At 53.3% G+C, this 21,965-nt stretch overlaps 1 protein-coding gene and 1 pseudogene across 2 annotated transcripts in view; one reads left to right on the top strand and one right to left on the bottom strand.

The window, feature by feature from the left end:
• Positions 1–1,367: 1,367 nt before the first annotated feature.
• ARL3 (ADP ribosylation factor like GTPase 3) overlaps positions 1,368–21,965 on the bottom strand; it is a 48,136-nt gene continuing 27,538 nt past the window's right edge. For both annotated transcript variants that reach the window (XM_055119123.1, XM_055119124.1), the window contains exons 4-6: positions 17,024–17,074; positions 14,631–14,816; positions 1,368–1,640 (exon numbers count right to left, since the gene is read on the bottom strand). In XM_055119123.1, the coding sequence (XP_054975098.1) occupies positions 1,593–1,640; positions 14,631–14,816; positions 17,024–17,074 (285 nt within the window). In that variant the 3' untranslated portion in view covers positions 1,368–1,592. The remainder of the gene's footprint in view (positions 1,641–14,630; positions 14,817–17,023; positions 17,075–21,965) is intronic.
• Positions 13,697–13,790, top strand: LOC129399502 (small nucleolar RNA U13; annotated as a pseudogene).

The following is a 21,965-nucleotide window of genomic DNA, read 5'->3' as shown; positions in this document are numbered from 1 at the left end:
GTCCCGAGAAGCTGGAGGCCCAGGGTGCTGGAGTGTTTCCTCCTTGGTGCCCGCAGCGGGTCTGGGGAGGGCGACCTCCCAGTCTGAGGCGGCCATGGGGACCCACCGGCCACCAGTGTCTTACTCATCCCCCCCCCCGCCCCCCGCCGGCCCCGCTCGGGCACCAGAATAGTGCAAGCCAGGAGCCCAGTCACACTCTGGCCAGCTTGCTGGGCCTTGAGGCTGGGGATTTTCTTCTTCTAGATTTTTTTTTTTTCTTCTTCTTTTTGGAAGCCGGGATTTCTTAAGGCTCTGGGAAACAAGCGCTTTCTGCACCGAGGGGGCAGGAGAAGTCTCCAGTCATTGCTCTCTAATCAATCAACAGAGGACACATTTTGCTGGAGAGAGGCCGAGGAGAGCAGCTGTGCTGACTGTCCTTCCTGGACATGGCCCCTGCCTTCACGCACGAGGCCCCCCCCCCCCCCCCCCCCCGCCCCAGCTGCCCCACCCGGCTGCCAGCCCGGGGTAAAAATGGATCTCTTCTAAAAATCGATCTGCCAGGCTTTTCTCAGTGGCAAAGCTGCATTTATTTATTATTTATTTTTTTTTTAAAAAAATCTGATAGCAGCAGCCTATTGTGATCCTGGAAACACAGACGTCTTTGAGCTTTAGAAATCCCTTCTATAGGACGGCCGGGGGAGAAGCCGGCTAATCTGTCGGCTGCTCCCTGCTCCACTGAGCTGGGGAAAGCCTGTTTACTCCGGCCTCAGCCCTCCATGTGAGGCTTTTTAAGGACCTTGTAATTTTTCTGGAATTAAACCTCCCACCTCTCCTTACATTCCAGATGTCATTACAGTCAAAAGTCACAGGAATTGGTTTCCCGCTGAGGCTGGCTGGGGGGCGGGGGGGGGGGGGGAGGAGGGAGTGCGGGCGAGGGGGAGGGGAAGGGGAAGGGATGTTTCTGTGGGGACCTGATTGTAGGGAGTTTTCCCTCCTTAGGGTGGGGGGGGGGTCACAGTCTGGCCTTCTCTCTACCTGCAGACAGGACGCTGGCACCTCCGCTGCCTTTCTTGCTGCCCACTGCAGCCTGGTCCTCTGGCAGTGGTTGGTGAATAACCCCCCTACCCCACCCCCCATCCTCCCGCCAGCCCTGCCTGCCTGATGGTGGTTTCCAGAACCTGGGTGTGAATGTGAGGCCCGCAGGTCAGTGAATCACAGACTGGCATAAGCTGCTGTTTCTTCACCTTCTTTCTTTCCATTTTCCTTTTTATTTTTTTTTTTTAAAAAAAAGCCCACTGGAATTGTCTAAACTGCAATGCAATCTCTCACTCATTTAAAAAGATCTCATTTTCTAATCATGTGCTTTGAGACATTTAATACTATTTCAATTATGCAGAGGAAATAATCTAATTCCTTTATTTGAAAAATGATACTGAACCTCAGAGATCAGTTAAATCTACTGCTGGAATGGGGATTCTTTCTCGGCTGTGTTGGTCCCTCTCTCCAAACAGCTGTAGCTGTGCGCACAGATGGGAAAACATTTGGTCAGAAAGCAGCAAATCAGTGTTTCCAGGGTGGAATCCGGCGCCCGCAGCTCCCGCACCTCCGTGCTTTTATTTCTTCTTTGCGTTGACATTTTTGCAGACCCAGTTCATGCCGTCCTTTGGGGGAAAGGGGCAGAGAAAGACAGGCTCAGTCTCGAGCAAGCCCCATGCACTGGCTCCTCCCTCCCAACCACTAGGGAATCTTGGGGGTGTGGGGGGGAGTGCAGGGCACAGCCGGTGATATCAGGGACCTCCTGAGGAGGAGGAGGTGCGTGCACGGGGTCTGAACTTGACATGGGACCTTAGGAACTCCCTTTGAAAAAACAAACACATCTGCCTGGGTCCCAGTCCCCACGGAGCAGGCGCGCTCAGGAAAGATTCCAGCCATTTTTGGCTTTTTCTGAAAGCCGACCTTTGCTCGGGCGCTCCGTCCTGTCCTATCAGCCCCACGCCTGGTGGCCCGGTGTTTACAGTGGGACAGTGCACTCTCGGGCTAAATTAAATCTCTCTCTGCAGAAACAGGCCCACCTCTGTGTGCGGGGCGTTACCAGACACACGGAGGCAGGGGGGCTGGGGGGCCCGGAGTGCGCTGCAGACAGGCTTAGCGAGGCCTTCCCCACTTCCGGTAGCTGGAAGCCACACCAAGCAGAGGAGTTGAGGAGAAGGTTTCCTGGAAGGGATCAGTGACCTTGAGCGTGTCCTCAAGACAAGGCCTGAGAGGGACAGGAGAGTGGCCACACCACCAGACCTCTCCCCGCCCCGCCCCCCCTACCCCCCACCCCCACCCTCACCCCCACCGCCAGGAACCCGGCCTGCTGGGATGACCGCCTCTTCACCCCCACTTCCCGGAATGCTCTCCCTTTCCCCAAAATCTCTCTGACCTTCAAGGTGTGCGGTCCCTGCTAGACCCCAGAACCAGATCAAGGGGGCTCCTGGCGCCTGCCCCCGCTGGAGCCCCACCTTGGGTTACATCTCTTGGGGCAACCATGTAGGGCAGGGCCCCACGTTTTTCTGTGACCATGGCGCTAGCTGCTGAACCTGAACAGCTGAGACAGCTTAAAGTAATAAATATCAGCTGACACCCTGGGCCACTGGGCACATTAATCCCATAAACAATACATCAGTGCTAAACAACCAGCAGGCATCCTATCTCTCGGCTAATCTGACCATAACCCGAATTTACCGTGATTAGAATTCTGCCGGCTGCCGTGGAAGCCCCTTTGGGCAGGACAGTCCCGTAAGCTGCTGGGCTGGCCCGGGAAGCTGGCCCTGGCTGGCCGTGCTAAGGTGGGCAGCAGCCTGTCACAGGCCACGGTGGAGGGACGCCGACAGGGGGAAGGTGGGAGCCTCCAGTGACAACTGGGTCAGCAGCTTCCTTGAAAAAGCTGAGGCCAATTTTAAGGCCATTTTATGAAAAGGATTTATTTTAAAGAGGAAGAATGTTTTAATTTTAGTAGCTAATTGGTTTCCAAGAAAAAAAAGAAAAGGATCATCTGCCGGGAGACAAAAAAATAAAAGAATAAAAGGACTTTACCAATAAAATCTATTCAATAAAGAGGGGATGGGTAATGATAACCATCTTGGGAGCCTTCCAGCGGAACAGCTCTGGACTTCCGCCCCTGGACACCCGCACCGACAGGGCCCAGGGACCCACCGCACCATGCTCGCCTCTATGGAAACCTGCGCTATTTTACCAGCGGAACCAACAACCAGCGTTCCCACACTCTGCAGATTCATTCTAGTTTTACGGCTGACAAGAGAGGGAGGTTTTCTTTTATCATATGTAACGGAACATGAATGCAGCCAAAGAGATAGGAACAATATTTACTCAGCTGCAGGATCCCAGGGCAGAAGGTGGCGGGTGCGGGGCTGCACGCTCCCGGGGGCAGCGGGGGTGGAGGGGGGCCGCTGAGATAGTGGAGCTCTCCCAGGCCCCCTCAGCAGATGTCTCAGGGCTGGAGGGGCCCCCTGTCCCACCTGCCTCAGTCCTACCGACAGAGGGCGCTCCGAGCTGACTGCTGCCTCTGCCAGGAAGGAGCGGGGAGAACTGGGTGCAGCAGAAAAGCATCCTTGCAGGTCCCAGAGGGGCTGGGGTGATAATCCAGCGGATGGGGCGGCTGCACACTTTAACCCCAAGCACTCCGGAAGTTCTGCCCTGACTCTGGGAGGTATCTGTGGGGTGAGTGACTGGGACTGGGTCTCTTGCACGCAAGGCATGCCCTCAGCCCGAACTGCCCTTTCCTGCCAACTTCCTTGCCCTCTCTTTCTCTCCCTCTATTTTTAAAAAGTATTTACAATGATATTTTATTTATTTTTGTTTTGGAATCACTCCTGCCCGTACTCAGGGATCACTCCTGGCTCTGTGCTCAGGGGACCATATTCAGTGCAGGGATTTGGACCCGGGTTGCACGCGGGGCAAATGCTCTCACCCCTGTACTATATCTCCTCCCTGTGACCACTGGGAAGTAGGTGCTATTAGCATGTCCCCATTCCAGGTGAGGAAACGAGGCCCCCTGCACAGGAGTCCACGGTCTCTGACCATCTGCTATTTCTCAAGGACCCTGGGCAGCTGCAGGGGAAGCAGGTCTCCGGGCGTCACCCTGAAGTTGGGAGAGGCCGTGTTTCTGGACCGCTGTGGGGGCCAGAGAGGTGGTCTGAGGGTTAAGGCACTTCACCCAGCATGCAGCTGACCCCAGTTTGACCCTGGCACAGTGTGGTCCCTGAAGCACTGTCAGAAGCAATTCCTGAGGGGCTGGAGTCATAGTGCAGAGTGGAGGGCGTCTGCCTTGCATGCGGTCCACCTAGGTTCGATCCCCAGCATGCCAGATGGTCCCCCTTGTACCGCCAGGAGTAATTTCCTGAGAGCGGAGCCAGGAGTAACCCCTGAGCATTGCTGGGTGTGACAAAGAAAAAAAAGCACCCCCTGAACAATGCACAGGCGTCTCCCCTGAACATTGCCAGGAGTGGCCCAACAGGCTCCCTGCCCTCTCCGTGCCAACCACCCCCCCACCCGCAAAAAAAAAAAAAAATTATAACTGAATAGAGCTCCGGGACTGAGGGAGTCGCCAGCCAAACGCTCTGAATGGCTGGCTGCAGCCAGGAAGATGCCAGGGGCTGTTTTCGGCCCTTCCACTCTCAACTCCCCGGGGCTGCCAGGGACGGGATCCGAGCGTGTGCGAGCCTGCATGTTTACCTCCCTGCACGGGCGCCGCCCGCCAAGACCACCACCTCCAGTGGAAACTCCGGAGAAGGCGCTGTCGGGGGGGGGGGGCGCGGGGGGGGGGGAGGCGCCTCCTGAGTCTCAGGTTCCAATTAGCCGCTGCGCTCCTGCCTTCAGCTGGCCAGGGCCTGCTCGCTGACCACAGGCGACTGAGGAAAAGGTGATCCTTCACTTGAGGCGGGCGAGGGCTCGGCCTCCCAAGGAGGAAATGAACTCAGAGTCTGCTTCACGGTGGGGCCCTCATTGTCTGGAACTGGTCGGAGCAACTCTGTGCATCTGATCTGCGGGCCTTGCAGAGATGCCGACCTGAGGCGGGGAGGCGGCTCCCCCTGCCCTTCCTGCCTCCGCCGTCCCTCTCCCCGCCCCGTGGAAGCTCAGTTTGATTCGCTTCCACGCGATGAGAGACGAGACGAGACGAGAGGGAGGCATCAGACCTCCACAGCGGAGCCTCATGAAGAGGAAAGAAAAAAATACAACGACCAGGTCCTGGTTCGACTCCCTGGGACGCTGACCACTGGGGGCTGGGGTGAAGGGACGCCAGTCCGGCCCCAGGCACTCGGACGGAAACCTCCCTCCTGCCAGGACCAGGGGCGAGACGGCCCTTTCTGTGGAGACCCTGGTTGCCGCCTCCTGGCCCCGTTTCTCTGTGCTCGGCACTTGGCACTGCCTGGTGGCTGGGAGGAAGAGGTGGCAGCCGCGGTTGGGCGGGCCTGATGTTCAGCGCCATGAGAACTGCACAGCCCCAGAGGTAATTGCTTCAAGACAGCCGGGCGCTCAGACCAGCACGGAGCCACGCAGCCGGTCCCTGCCGCCTCGTGCCACGGGGCCCCCAGGGTCATGCGGCAGGCACAGAACTCTGCTGCCCTATTAGGAGTTCTCCCTGCTGACACGGGCACTGCACCTGAGAGGTGGCACGTTCTGACTGCACAGAGACATTTGAACATTTAGAGATAAACCTGAGGGGGCCGGAGCGATAGTACAGTGGGTAGGGCACTTGCCTTGTGTGCGGTGGCTGACCTAGGTTCAATCCCCGGCATCCCACACGGTCCCCGGAACACCAATAGGAGTGATTCCTGCATGCAGAGCCCGGAGTAAACTGAGCATCTCTGGGCATGGCTCAAAAACAAAATAACAACAACAAAAAAACCCAAAAATACAAATAATATAGTTCGAGTGGGAGAGCCCAGGCCTAGGACATTCGGTCATGAGTTGGGTCCCCAGTTGGCGCCCGGAGCATCACTCAAGTGCCCCCATTATCAAACTAAATCAACAGAGCTGAGGTCTGCCTTGCAGATAAGCAGTTCCAAGTACAAGTCAGAGTCAAAGACAAGTGGCGACAGGCTGAGAGAGAAGTAGTGAACCTTCTATGAGATAAGAAAATGCGGTTGGCGTATGAAGGGAAAAGTTCCATAAAAGAAACTACCCGGCTGGGCCTGCTCAGGGCTTGATGCAAGAGCCAGAGGTGGGCGCGAGGCGGGTGCTGACCTCCCCCAAGTTCAAAGCTACTGGTGTAGGCGGGTCTGTTAGGGCTCAGGCTACGAGCAGGTTGGAACTGCTCATCTCTGCGGGAAGGGAAATTCTAATCCAGTATCACATTTTTTTTTTGTTTTGTTTCTGATTTTTTTTTTTAGGGACACACCCTGCAGTACTCAGGACTTACTCCTGGCTCTAGGAATCACTCCTGGTGGGCTCGGGGGATCATTTGGGATACTGGGGGTTGGACCTGTGTCGGTCATGTGCAAGGCAAGTACCTGAGCCACTCTATTACTACTCTAGCCCCTGGTTGTGGTTTTTCTTTCCTCCTCTCTCTCTCTCTCTCTCTCTCTCTCTCTCTCTCTCTCTCTCTCTCTCTCTCTCTCTCTCTCTCTCTCTTTCTCTTTCTCTCTCTCTCTTTTCTTTTTGGGTCATACCTGGCGATGCACAGCAGTTACTCCTGGTTCTGCACTCAGGAATCACTCCTGGCAGTGCTCAGGGGACCATATGGGATGCTGGGAATCGAACCCGGGTCGGCCGCGTGCAAGGGAAACGCCCTATCCGCTGTGCTATCACTCCAGCCCCTCTCTCTTTTTTTGGGGGGGGGGCGGGGGGAATACTCAGCAATGCTTAGGGGTCACTTCTGGCTCTGCATTCAGATAGTAAACTCAGGGGACCATATGGGATGCCAGGAATCAAACCTAGATGGACTGCATGCAAGGCAAGTGCCTTACCTGCTTTACTCTCTCTCCCCATCCCTTCTTCTGGGTCACACCTGGCAGTGTTCAGGGATCACTCCTGGCAGGCTCAGGGGACCTTATGGGATGCTGGGAATTGAACTAGGTTTGCTGTGCGCAAGATAATCACTTTATCCTCCATACGATCTCTCTGGACTAGTTTTTTATTTTTTTCTTTTTGGGTCACACCTGGCAATGCTCAGGGGTTACTCCTGGCTCTGCTGCACTCAGGAATTACCCCCGGTGGTGCTCAGGGGACCATATGGGATGCTGGGAATCGAACCCGGGTCTGCCACGTGCAAGGCAAACACCCTACCCGCTGTGCTATCGCTCCAGCACCAGAACTAGTTGTTGTTGTTTTTTTTAATTTTTTTTGGGGGGGCACACCGAGCAATGCTCAGGGGTTACTTCTGGCTTCGCCCTCAGGAATTTCTCCTGGCAGTACTCTGGGTACCATATGCTGGGAATTGAACTTGTGTTGGCTGCACACAGGGCAAGTCTCCTACCCACTGTACTATTGCTCTGGCCTCACTCCGGTTCAGTTTCTTAATTTTCTGCTGTGTTTTCAGGCCACACCCAGCAGTACTCAGGGATCACTCCTGGGGTGCAGGGGCAGGAACCATTTGCAGTGCCAGGGCCCTAATTCGAGTCAGCTATGTGCATGACAAGCGTCCTACCCACTGGAGTATCACCCCAGCTCTCCAGTATCTCTGCACACACACACACATGCATGCATGCACGCACGCACGTATGCACACACGCTCACAGAGTTTCAGAGACAAAGTGTTTTCAGTACCCACAGGGAGAGCTGTGAGCTGGGGCTCAGATTCTTCAGGATCAGAGTTTAGGAGTAGAAGAGCGACTGGTGTCTCTCTCCCTGTCTACCCCTGGGCCTCCTAGCAACGTTGGCCTCACCCAGTGCACGGAGGGAGGCGCCTCCACCCGAGAAAGCAAGGGGTTCCCTGCCGGCTGCTCAGCATCTCCCCCTCCTTTACCGTAACTGGGCTCTGCCCATACCTCCCGGTTTGCGGCCTCTCAGCAGGGGAGTTTTCTGAGACTCCTGGTCTCCCCTTCGGCCTTTTGGACCTTTTGTTTGTTTTGTTTTGTTTTTTGTCTTTGGGCCGTGCTCAGGGGTTCCTCCTGGCTTTGCATCCAGGAATTACTCCTGATGGTGCTCGGGGGACCATCTGGGGTATGGAGTCAGCTGCATGCAAGGCCAAGTGACAGAACATGCCCCACTTGCTGGACTATCACTCTGGCCCCTCTGGGACCTTCTTTTACCTGTGCTTTCTGCCGAGGGCTTCCCAGCAAACCCTGCCTTAACGACGGGACAGGCTGGCCGCCTCCTCCATCAACCAGGCGAGTAAAGACATTGTCTGGAAATGCTTAACGTTCAGTTTCTGGGGCCAGGGGAATGGATCAAAGGACTGGGCACTGTTTTGTACCCAGATGGCCCAGGTCTGACCCCCAGTACCTCACGGTTCGCTAAGCACCACTAGATATTGCTCAACCACCATCCCTGCCCCCGATTTTTTTTGTTGTTGTTGTTTCATACTCAAGAGTGAAGGTTTGTAAAGAAAGACTGCACCTACAGGAGCTGGAGAGAGCGCGGGGCAAGGCACTGGCTCTGCACGCTCCTGCTTCCCAGAGTACTGCTAAAGCGACGCCGAGCACTGATTTAGGAGTAGGCCCTAATCACTATTCTCCATGATCTCCAATTGTATGCTTAAGGCAGGTGACTGCGGAGACAAGCTGGAGTCACTCGGAGTCCCCAGGGCCGAGCTCGACTCCGCCGGCTGTTATTTTTCAGGGTTGCACAGGTCTCTCACACACATCCGGATCAGACAGAGACACAGGGTAGGAGACACACTGCCAGGGCTGAGGTAGCACAGTGGGAAGGCGCTTGCCTTGCACGCGGCCAACCCGGGTTCAATCCCCAGCATCCCATATGGTCCCCTGAGCACTGCCAGGAGTAATTCCTGAGTGCAGAGCCAGGAGTAGCCTCTGAACATTGCCCAGTGTGACCCCAAAACTAGAGAGAAACACTGTCTTTAAAACCTGAATTAATTAATTTCACAGAAATTATGGGTCTTTTCTTCCTTCTAATTTTTTTTTGAGGAGGTACACTCTGGGTGATAATGGGGATTATCCATGGCCCCCCAGCATGGGATTAATGCTGGGGATTAAAGGAGGGCTGGCTGTATGCAAGGAAAGTGCCTTAACTGTTATACTATTATCTCTGCTCTTCTCTCTCTTTCCCTTCTCTCTCTTTCTTTCCCTTCTTCCTTCTTTCCCTTCTTTCCTTCTTCCTGTTTTGGCTTTTGGGCTAAACCTGAGCTTGGGGACTATACGGGATGCTGGGAATCCAATCCAAGCTGGCGGTGTGCAAGGCAAGCGCCCTCCCCTCTACTATCTCTGCTCTGCTTTCTTCTTTCCTCTGGGCCATGCCCAGGGAGGGCTTATGCCTGGCTCTGTACACCACTCCTGGTGGGCTCGGAGGGACCATACGGGGTGCTAGGAATTGAACCCGGGTCGGTCTCCTGCAAGGCAAATGCCCTACCCCACTGTATTATTGCTCTGGCCCATCTGGCCCGTCTTTTCTTTTGCTCTTTGATGCGCATACAATTTTCTTTCAAGATCATTAGGGCTGTGGTGCCGGATGTCATGACCCATTTAGGGTCTACTCTGCTTTTGGGCACCTTGGCCCATTACTGACCAGTTGTGTAATTTTGGGGGGCCACATGTGGCACTGCTAGAGGACCAGGTGATGCTGGGGGTTGAACCAGGGTTGGCTGCATGCAAGGCAAGCAAAACTCTCTGGGTCTCCAGCTTTGGAGTGATGGGGGAGAGCGGAACGGGAGGAAGAACAGACTTTTAGGGGGAATTTTAGTAATTGTTATATGGCAACCACGGCGAGAGGAACAACCGAGACCTTAATAAGGATCATTACAAGCATATACTAAAGCAATGCAGGAAAAGAAGTCTTTGTTTTTTTTTTTTTTTTTTTTGCTTTTTGGGTCACACCCAGCAATGCTCAGGGGTTACTCCTGGCTTTGCACTCAGGAATTACTCCTGGCGGTGCTTGGGGGACCATATGGGATGCCGGGGATCGAACCTGGGTCGGCCGCGTGCAAGGCAAACGCCCTACCCGCTGTGCTATCGCTCCGGCCCCAAGAAGTCTTTGTTTAGTGACTGTTATTTTTCTTTTTGAGCCCCACCTGCTCGAGGGACCATGTGGTGCTTGGACTGAACTCAGGGTACCTGCATACAGAGAAAGTGCTCTAGCCCTTGATTTCTCTGCTCTATCTGTGGCTCTTTCTTTTTTTTTCTTTATTATTGGTGGTTCGATTCCTCTGTCCCTCTCGGAGAGCCCGGCAAGCTACCAAGAGTATCTCGCCTGCATGGCAGGGCCTGGCAAGCTACCCGTGGCGTATTGGATATGCCAAAAACAGTAACAAGTCTCACAATGGAGACATTACTGGTGCCCACTCGAACAAATCGATGAGCAACAGGATGACAGTGATTTACTGGTGGTGGGGCGACTAGACCACACCTGGCAGTGCTCAGGGCTTACTCCTGGCTCCGTGCTCAGGGATCACTCCTAACAGTGCTCAGGAGACCGTGTACAGTGCTGGGGATTGAAATAGGGCTGGCCATGTGCAAGGCAAACGCCTTACTGCCCCTGGCCAGTGACTCCCTAAACTGCAAACAAGCTGGCCAAGTGGGCAGGAGCGGAGGTGAGAGGCACAGCCGAGGGAGAGGGACGGTCAGTGGGGTGAGGATAAAACTCCACAGAAAACCCCATGACCTTTCTCCCATCCCCAAAGGTTACCACTCAAGGACCACAGACAGTAGATTCCCTTCTTAATTAACATTTTTATTAAATAACCCATTTCAAATAATAGTTAAATTCTCTAAATTTATATCATTCTATTAACCATAATCTAATCTCATTAACCTTGAAATCCCAGTCTTAAGTACCCAGTGCTGTACACCGTGGTACTATCTACTAAACTAATTAAGTGACCTTGAAACTACTTCTCCTCCATGGAAAATCATTACGTTTTTCCTTTGCTCTGACTTCCTTTGTTGGATCGCCTCTCTTGGAGTCATTTCCCACGGGGTCTCTGATCCTGAGAAACCCCCCCCCCCCCCCCCCGGTCTGACAGCTCCAGCCTCTCTCTGGCCAGAGACCCTGTGACTTATGGGCATTTCTCGGTGGCTGTGAGGGATGGCGCCCCAGCCTTGGATCTCCAGAGACAGGACACCCCCCCCCCTCGGGCCTCCTCACCCACTTGCCCCTGACTTGGATTCTAGGGGACACTCCTGCTCCTCCTGACATCCCCCAAAAGGCTTAGCTGCCTCGCTGCCCAGGATCCTGCCCTCCCAGCCGAGTGCCTGGACTCGCGCTCCTGCGTTCCTGGGAGTCTGCACCCCGCGGTGGCCTGCTCTGTTAGTCCTCCCTTGAGAACCCCCCGCCTCAACGTCTCTACTCTGGGTGCTTGTGCTGTGAGCCAGGGAGAGGGGCAGAGTCACCCTGCTGCACGAGCACAGAACGAGGGGGGCAGGGGTCGTGGGCCACCACCTCCCACCCCCGATCCAGGGAAACGCCCTGCGGGAAACTCCAGCTCTGCTCTCTGCTGGAGAGACAAGCTAAGTGAAGTGGCGTCTCGGCTTGGCCTGCTCGCACACGCAGGGCTGAAATGTGCGCTTAGTTTGAGAGCGGAGAGGGCCACACTCCCAGGCGTGGCTGAGGCCCCACAGGGGGGACGAGCAGGAGCAAAGCATCAACGGTGGCCGTTCTTTCATGCGGGCTCCGGGAGAGGAAAGGCCTTTCAGCTTTCAACTTCATGTCTTTTTTTTTTTTTGGCTTTTGGAGCCACACCCGGCAATATTCAGGGGTTACTCCTGGCTCTGCACTCAGGAATTATTCCTCCTGGTGCTTGGGAGACCCTATGGATGCCGGGGATTGAACCTGGGTCGACCACATGCAAGGCAAACGTCTTACCTGCTGTACTATCCAGCTCCCCCTTTTGTTTTTAATATGCAGGAACTACTTGTTTTTTAGGTCACCACCAGTGATGCTCAGGGGTTACTCCTGTCTCTCTGCTCAGGGATCACTCCTGGCGAGCTCAGGGGACCATATGGGATGCGGGAATTGAACCCACATCAGCCACAGGCAAGGCAAAGGCCCTACCTGCTATACTATTGCTCTGGCCCCTACTTCATGTCTTTTTAGGTGATAAAAATAATAATATATTACTTTTACCATCAGGTTGCGAAGACAAAAGTAGTAAGACTGTCCCCTTCCCAAACCCAAACCTTTCAGACACTCACAAAGCCTGAAAACCCATTAGGGGAGGAGCTAAAGTGAGCATGGGAGTGGCCCAGCAGAGGAACATAAGTGCAGGGGACGGGAAATGTACACACACACACACACACTCTGACACACATTCTCTCATACACTTGTACACACTCCCATACACAGACACACTCTTACACACTCCCACACTCACTCTCACACATGCACTCACACAAACTCTCTTATTTGGTTCCAGGGGTTGAGAAGTGTACACACACATACACTCTCTCTCTCTCTCTCTCTCTCTCTCTCTCTCTCTCTCTCTCTCTCCTCTCTCTCCTCTCTCTCTCTCTCTCTCTCCCTCTCTCTCTCTCTCTCTCTCTCTCTCTCTCTCTCTCTCCCTCTCTCCCTCTCTCCCCCTTCAGTGGGTGCAGTGGTTGAGAAATCCAGAAGAGAGGGCACTGTGCTCACTGCTCTAGATGTAGGGTCCCCTTTCGAGGCCACCCCACCTCGACATAAGCCAGGGGGAAATCAGGCAGCAGGCAGGTGAAGCTACTGAGATGCTTCTGGGAAGCGACTACAGCAGCCGGCAGCCCCCAGCCCTGGCGCTCAGGACTGAACACGGGGCCTCCCACATGGCAGGCGTGTGCGCTCACAGAGCCCCGGCCAGTGGCTTCACGCCAAATCAGTACCATGGGCCACGGGCCTCAGTGGGGAGCGGGTAAGAGGCTGCGGGGAAGCAACAGAAGCAACGGCATCGGGTCGCAGATGCAGAGGGGAGGAAGGCAGAGAGGTGGCGCCGGGTCAGTCACGTGGCCCTGGAAGGCACCGCAGCTGCTTCTGTTCATTTTGTTCTTTGTTTGTGTGTGTGTGTTTGGCCACACCCAGAAGTGCTCAGGGCTCGCTCCTGGCTCTATGCTAAGGGATCACTCTTGGGGCTCATGGGCTCCAGGGGGATGGAACCCTGGTCGGCCATGTGCAAGGCAAGTGCCCTGTCCACTCTCTGATTCCGTTTTTTTTTTTTTCTTTTTGGGTCACACCCAGCAATGCTCAGGGGTTACTCCTGGCTCTGCACTCAGGAATTACTCCTGGTGGTGCTTGGGGGACCATATGGGATGCTGGGGATCGAACCCGGGTCAGCCACATGCAAGGCAAACGCCCAATCCGCTGTGCTATCGCTCCAGCCCCCCACTCTCTGATCTCTTGACCCCTTTGTTTTTGCCTTCGTGGGTCACTGTGGTGGTCAGGGGCTACTTCTGGGGCACCACGCAGTGCCCAGGATGGATGTGGGGCTCTCTTATGCCATGTGCTCAACCCTCTGAGCCATCCCCGGCCCCACGACATGGTTCCCCCCGGGGTGCACCAAGAGTGGTACTGCCCGGTTCTGGGGCCATTACCACATGCATGGTAGGAACAGGTGTTTAAAAAGGGGCACGCGGGGATCCTTTTCTGGTTCATAAGCATGAAGTGTTTACATGGTTGTGTGATATGTGCCTTGAAAGCTGTTACACACTTGGCACATTGCCCATCTGACCTGAAGAAAAAATAAGGGGAAAAAAAAAAGGCACACGGATCATCCCGGGGCTTCACAATAAAGTGGGGGTCCCGGAAGGCCAACTCCAGGCGTCAGTGGCTCACAGTGGCTTCGAGAGAAGCACCAGGGCTCCAGCTTTCTCATCCTCGGAGGATCTGCCTCTCAGGGGACTGGGGCACTTCTTTTGTCCCAGTGGCGTTTTGTTTTTTCAGGCCAACCCGGAGGTGCCTGGGGAATTGTATTTGGTGCCGGGAAACAAACCAATGTCACAGCCATAGCTGCGAGGTAGGCAGTGCCTTAGCCTTTGTACTTTCTCTCTGGCCCTGAGATACGGCCATGTTCTCTCCTAAATTAGTTTCGTGGGGCCGTGCCTTACAGGCCCTCCGTGTAAGGCGGGATGCTTCCACACCTGAGACATAGAGCGCAGGGCTTTATGGCAGCAGGAGGCAAACTGAGGAGGCAGGACACAGACACCAAACCAAGTGCCAAGGAGAGAACCAACGCCGACGGCTGTTATCTGGGCGGATCGGCTTTGAGCCTCCCGACTTGAGACACGGAACAGCATCCAGCCCAACGGGCACAGACCCTAGAGCTAGACGGGACCTTCGGAGTGTCCTGAACCCCCCCGCGTCGGGGGGAGTACGGGAGGGTGATCTGTGGCCTTCCCGGAACGGCTAATAACGTCAAGCTTAGTTTCTGAATCGCAAAGTGCCCAACTTCCCCGTGCCCTGGGAGAGCAGCCTGGACGCGTCCACGTGCCAAGCACAGGTGATTTAGTTCCCGTCCTGCTCTGTCTCCCCGGGGAGAGAGACAGACGGGCCTGGCCTTCCGGCACCCTCACCTGAACGCCCTCTCCGGTGAGAGCCGAGCAAGACTGGATCTGCCAGACCCGGTCGCGGATGGTGTGCAGGTTCAGCCCCTCGGCGATTTCCGAGGCGGGGGCTGCCGTGAGCAGGTCCTGCTTGTTAGCAAAGATGAGCACTGGCACACAACTCAGTTTCTCTTCTTCCAGCAGTTCAGCTAGTTCCTGCATCGTTGCGGGGAAAGGATGGGGAGGGAAGGATGATGAAACCTCTTTCACCAGGCACTTCTAATTAGGGGAAAACAAAAGTCAGGCTGATCCACGCGCCAGTTTCTGGAGCAGCGGTTCTCCAGCGGGTCCCCTGGCCGATGCCGGGGCCCAGGCCGGAAAGACTGACTTAGCCAAGGCTGAGCCCGGACCCAGGAATCTGCATCCCAGACAAGCTCCCCAGGGGCCTGCTCTAGGGTGCTTGTAGGTCAATCTGGTAGATAAATTGTGCTTAGAGACTCTAACCTTATTCAAGGTCAACAATGCAGACATATGTACGCACACCTATTACGTGCACATATTTAAATCTCAACATGAAAGTGAAAATTCCTTCTGAGACTTTGGTGTATGTGTGTTGGGGCGGGGTTGGGCCACATCCAGCATTGCTCAGGGCTTACTCCTGGCTCTGCACTCAGGAATTATTGTGCTCAAGGGTCACTGCTAACCGGGCGTGGGGTGCTGGGGAATCAAACCAGGGTTGGCTGTGTGCAAGGCAAGCACTCTACTCCTGTACAATGGCCCCGGCCTCTGCTTTTTTATTTAAAAGTGTGCCTAAGGGGCTGAAGCAATAGCACAGCGGGTAGGGCGTTTGCCTTGCACGCGGCAGACCCGGGTTCGAATCCCAGCATCCCATTTGGTCCCCCTTGCATCGTCAGGAGTAACTCCTGAGTGCATTAGCCACGAGTAACCCCTGTGTATCGCCGGGTGTGACCCAAAAAGAAAAAAAGAAAAAAGTGTGCCTAAAACCACACTGCGGAATCACCTCGACTAGCATTCTCTACCCGAAGCTGTCTCCGAGTCCAGGCCTACCTCACCTTTTATTTGTTCCGTTTGGGGGCCGTATCTGGTGATGCTCACCGGATTACTCCTGACTGCACTCAGGAATCACTCCTGGTGGTGCTCGGGACCGTATGGGGTGCCGGGGAATCAAACCCCAGTGGGTAAGGCAAGCGCGCTCCCTCCCCGCTGCACTATGGCTCGGGCCCCAGACCTCACCTTTTAGCTTGAAAACAAGAGCAGCTTAGACTCGGCTGTACATTCCCTCCCCTCTCCTCCAGTACAGGGATCCCTTACTATTGAAAATGTATAACCGTAAGTGAATTGGTTTGGGAAGAAAGCTGGCGAGCTTTTGGACACAGTGGTAGTTTTAATTTCCTTATATCTGTTGTTTGTTCGTCTTTGCCTCAGGAAAAACTTTTGTTTTGTGCTTTTTGCTCAGGAATGACTCAAGGCACCACTGAACCATGGTTTGTGGCATCCAAGGCCTGACCTGCTGGCTCCACATCTGCTTAGTTTCCTTATCTTTGTTTTTGGGTCATACCCAGTGATACTCAGGGGTTACTGCTCACTCTGCACTCAGGAATTACTCCTGGTGGTGCCAAGGGGACCATATGGGATGCTGAAGATCAAACCTGGGTCAGCCGTGTGCAAGGCAAGTGCCCTCCCCACCCCGATATCTTATTTAATACTAAGGCTACCCGTGGTATATTCGATATGCCAAAAACAGTAACAGCAAGTCTCACAATGGAGACGTTACTGGTGCCCGCTCGAGCAAATCAATGAACGACAGTGCTACAGTGCTACAAAGGTTTTAATAAGAAAACTGTCCAAATAATCAACTTCAACTAATTTCTCTCTCTCTCTCTCTCCTCTCTCTCTCTCTCTCTCTCTCTCTCTCTCTCTCTCTCTCTCTCTCTCTCTCTCTCTTTGTCACATCAGCAATGCTCAGGGTTACTTCTGGCTCTGTACTTAGGAAATACTCCTGGTGGTGCTTGGGGGACTATATAGGACGACAGGGATCAAACCTGGGTCGACCACATGCAAGGCAAGTGCCCTACCTGCTCTACTATAGCTCTGGCCCCTCCTTTTTTTTTGGCCACATCTGGCTGTGTTCAGGAGTAAGGGACATCCCTGCAAGAGTAAGGGATAACTCGTGGTGGGGTTTGGGGGATTGTATGGGGTGTTGCGGATCGAACCCTAGTTGCCTGGTGCACTATCTCTCTGGCCCCACAACTAATTTCTTTTAGGCAACTGATATTTTGGCTTGCTTGCAAGAATGATTGTTGTTTGAATTGCCCATGTTAAACCAAAAAGATACCTGTGTTTGCAAGGTAGATGAAAGAATACCATCATTTGGGAAGTAGTTCAACAAAAGGATTATTTACCTGGCCCGTCTCTTCAAATCTTTTTCGGTCTGCACTGTCAATTACATATATCTGTAAAGTGAGAGAAAGCGGTTACTTCACATTAGAGTGGCACACGGAACTGCAGGGGGGCTGCTGGCCTCATCCGTGAGTGGAACAAACACACGAAAGAGGCCCCAAAAACTCCTCCGGTAGTGCTCCAAAGTCTAAGAAGTGAGGAGAGTCATGGAGGTAAAACCTTCATGGGCGTTTGCCACTAAACATGCTTAGCTGATTTAGTCTATTCATTCTCCTTTCACTCTCTGATTTCTTTTGTTTGTTTTTGTTTTGTTTTGGGGCCACACCCGGCACTGCCTTCTGCTATTGTTTGTGGTGGGATGGTATTTGGAGGCATTTAAGAGTCCTGTAGAGTCACTCACTGAACAATGGAATATGCTGTGAGAAAAGTGCCACTCGGTGGTTTCATAGTTGTGTGAATGTCATAGGGGAATTTCTGGTTTGTTTTATTTTTTTTGCTTTTTGGGTCACACCCAGGGGTTACTCCTGGCTCAGGGGTTATTCCTGCACTCAGGAATTACCCTGGCACTGCTCAGGGGACCATATGGGATGCTGGGAATTGAACCCGGGTTGGCCGAGTGCAAGGCAAACGCCCTACCCGCTGTGCTATCACTCCAGCCCCAAGGAGTTTCTGTTTTTGCTTTGCTTTTGTTCTGGGGCCTCACGCGGTGGTGCTCAGGGCTTACTCCTGGCTCTGCATTCAGGGATCACTCCTCGTGGTGTTTGGGGGACCCTATGGGATGCCGGGGATCGAACCCAGGCTGGCAGCACGCAAGGCCAGTGCCCCACCTGCTGAGCTATGGCTCCTGCCTGGGACCTTCACAAATGTGGACAGCCCAGTGGGCCACACACCGAGGGCGCTACTGCACAGCCAGTGTTCCGTGACGGAAGTGGCTGGCGTGGCACGGTGCAAGGCGATTCTTCCAGGTCATCACCTCCAGGAGCCTTGGTGGGTTTATCACACCCTGGCTTCAGGCACTGAGCGGGACACTCAGGGACCTCCCTCTCCTTTCGGCCTTAGGGACTGGGGCTGTGCCCCCTGAGCAGTGGTGCTCATGCCCGGCTGTGATCACTGTATCACTCTCATCCCATTGTTTGTCAATTTACTCAAGCGGGCACCAGTAACGTCTCTATTCCACTCAGCCCTGAGATTTCAGCAGCTTCTCCTTACCTCCTACTTGTCTTTCCCAACGATTAGAGGCTCTTAGAGGGTCAGGGGAATGAGACCTATCATTACTGTCTTTGGCATATCAAATATGCCATGGGTAGCTTGTCAGGGTCTGCCATGCGGGTGGGATATTCTCGGTAGCTTTCCGGGCTCTGGCAAGTGGTCAGTGGACTCTCGGCAGCTTGTCAGGTTCTCTAAGAGGCTATAAGATGTCATAAAAGTGGCTGCGTGCTTCCGGGAGCTTGGTGATGTAGCTGAAAATCACTTGCAGCATGGTGAACGCAGGTGGCACTGTCAGAAATGTCCTGGCACTGCTGGTAGCACCAGGAACCGAACTCACACTTGCAAACTGGGCATTCTAAGTCACTGAACCAATAATACTCCAGTCCCTAGTTAATCTATTTTTATTTGGTCACACCAGCAGTGCTCAGGACTTACTCCATGCTCTGCCCTCAGGGATCACTCCTGGAGGGGTGGGGGACCATACGGAGTACTGGGGATTGAACTCGGGTCAGCCGCGTCTGGGGCAAGCGCCTTATATGCTGCACTAACAGCCCCTTCTAGTTGCTAATCTTAAAACGGATCATTGTTCAGACCCTGGAAGAAAAGCTCAGTGGGTTAGAACATCTGCCTTTCAAGTGTGTGGTTTTGAGTTCGAGCCCTGGTGTTCCCACAGGTACCAAGCAGGGCTGCACCTGACAGCTGTGATCCCTAGCACCACAGGGGACTTCTTTTCCTGTTGGGGACATACTTGGAAGTGTTCAGGGATTACTCCTGGCTCTATGCTCAGAGATCACTCCTGGTGGGGCTAGGGGGACCATACAAGGTGCTGGGAAACCCGGGTCAGCTGTGTGCAAGGGAAGTGCCCTACTCGCTGTACTATTGCACCAGTCATCTTTTATGATTTATTTAAAGTGTGTGTGTGTGTATGTGTGTGTGTGGTGCTGGGGATAAAGCCCAGGTGTCATGCACACAAGGCATACACACCTTACCACTGAGCTGTATCTTCAGTCCTAGAATCACTCCCCTTGTTTCTTTAGGGGCCATACCCAGTGGTGCTCAGGGCCACACCAGGAATTACTCCTGGCGGTGCTCAGGGGACCATATGGGATGCTGGGAATCGAATCTGGGTCAGCCGTGTGCAAGGCAAACATCCTACCTGCTGTGCTATCCCTCCAGCCCCTGCTACTCCACTTTTAAACAACAAAAACAATCTTCACAGCTCATCTTTACCTGCAGTAAATCCCTTAAACTGATACTATGACGCACAAAGATATTTCTTTATTCTCTTGGCTTTTAGGGTCACACCGGGCAATGCTCAGGAGTTACTTCTGGCTCTGCACTCAGAAATTACTTGGTGGTGCTTCGGGGACCAGATGGGACGCTGGGAATTGAACTGGGGTTGTCTGCATGCAAAGCAAATGCCCTACCTGCTGTGCTACTGCTCCAGCCCCAGATATTAAGTCAAATACTATGCTACATTGAATATTTGCTCTCGAAGGAAAAAATTATTTTCTTCTTTTTTTTTCCTTTTTGGACCACACCTGGTGATGCACAGAGGTTACTCCTGGCTCATGCACGCAGGAATTACTCCTGGCGGTGCTCAGAGGACTATATAGAATGCTGGGAATCAAACCCAGGTCGGCCGTGTGCAAGGCAAACACCCTACCTGCTGTGCTACTGTTCCAGCCCCTATGTTTTCTTTTGCTTAAATCTTTTTCAGTTAGAATCACTAAGTGTACAGTGATGATACCAGGAACAAAGTTCAGTCTCTTCTCTGAAGAATAGACTGTATTTCTAGTTGTGTTTCTTTTATGGAGAACCAGGGGGAGAAGGATGGATGCACTTGGTTTGACTGTTTTTCTGGGCTAGAGAGACAGCATAGCAGGCAAGGGGTGACTCCCTGAGACTCCACCTGGGATGAGACTCTGAGCACTGCCAGGTGTGGCCCAAAACACACACACACAAAAACAAGTGTATGTGGACAGAGGCGCTTGAGTGATGCCCTGCAGGCAGGAAGCTGTGTCTGATGCCCAGCACTGCCAGGGTTCCCCGGGGAACTCCTGGGAGGGACCCCGAGCACAGGGCCAGGAATAGCCCTGGAACATTGCTATGCGTGGCCCAAGATCCAAAAGACAGTGAGAGGGCTGGAGCGATAGTACAGCGGGTAGGGCATTTGCCTTGCATGCGGCTGACCCGAGTTCGATTCTCAACATCCCATATGGCCCCCTGAGCACGGCCAGGAGTAATTCCTGAGTGCAGAGCCAGGAGTAACCCCTGTGCATCGCCAGGTATGACCAAAAGCAAAAAAAAGAAAAAAAAAAGACAGTGACAGAGAGCAGATACAGAAACTGCTGTTTGACTCGATGAGGCGGGGAGGGGATGGTGAAAATGGGAAGGTGGCACCAAAAGTGGAAAAAATAAAGGACTGTCAGGTGCCAGGTCAGTTGGGAGAAAGTTCTCGGTCTCCTTCACTGTTTACTACCGGAGTTTGAACTTCATAGGAAATATTTCTATGAAGTGATTCAACAGGAGGATTTGCCGAAACTATACATAATTTTTCCCCCTCTCTGCCTTTTAGCATTTTCCTCACAGAACTTAATGATCAGTTGATGATGCTGAAGACCATAAGGCAATGGCCCAACTGATGAGGAAGAGGGCCAAGGGGAAAGACCTGAGCACGGAGAACTCTCCAGCTCCCTCGCTCTGGGGTGGCACCCAGTGTCCTGCCTGGCGCTGCGCCGCTGACTTGCCCACGACTTCCTGCCAACTTTCTTTTCTCAGGCAAACAGCTAAGGATGAGGAGAGTCTCACCTCTTCTGCTATTGTTATTGACTGATTTATTTGTATATTTTTGTTTTGGGGGCCATACTTGGCAATGCTCAGAGCTGATTCCTGGCTCTGGGCTCAGGAATCACTCCTGGCAGTACTTGGGGGACCATAGGGGACACTGGGGATCGAACCTGGGTCTACAGTATGCAAGGCAAGCGCCCTTTCACTGTACTATTGCCCTGGTCCCTCTGCTACTGCTGTTAATCACTGTTACAGAATCCTCGTTTTGATCTTTGTGTGTATGTGTGAGGGGAGTCACTCCTATTCCCGGCTCCTCACCAGGAGTCACTCCTTGTGGTGCTGGGGCCAATAATATGCCGGGATTGAACCAGGGTCTTTGACATGCAAAGCGTGTACTCACCTTTGAGCTCTCTCTCTGGCTCCTGTTTGAAACATTTCCTTCCTTTCTTTCTCTCTTTCTTTCTTTTTATTTTTTGAAGGCCAGAGAGATAATACAATGGGTCAGGCACTTGCCTTGCATGCAGCAGACATGGCCTAGATTTGACCCCCAGGGTTCATATGGTCCCTTGAGCCCCGCCAGGGATGATCTCTGAACAGAGCCAGGAGTAGGCCTGAGTAACACTAGGGGTAGCACCTCAAAAGAATGAAACAATCTATAATTTTTTTCTTTTTACAATTCTGGGGATCAACGCAGGGCTAATACATACAAGACATGTACTTAGCTACATTCTTAGTCCTAGTTATATATACTAAAATAAAAAAATTTAAAAACAAGGTTGGACCTATAATGCAATGGGTTGGGCGTTTGCCTTACATGCAACCTACCTAGATTCAATCCCCAGCACCCTTTATGGTTCCCCGAGCTCCGCCAGAAGTGATTCCTGAGTGCAGAGTCAAGAGTAACCCCTGAGCATTGCCAGCATACCACCAAAACAAACAAACAAA

This window comes from Sorex araneus, chromosome 11 (genome assembly GCF_027595985.1).
Source record: "Sorex araneus isolate mSorAra2 chromosome 11, mSorAra2.pri, whole genome shotgun sequence".
NCBI classification, from domain to species: domain Eukaryota; kingdom Metazoa; phylum Chordata; class Mammalia; order Eulipotyphla; family Soricidae; genus Sorex; species Sorex araneus.
Note: the sequence above shows the minus strand (reverse complement) of the source record. Positions and strands in the feature narration are given on the sequence as shown.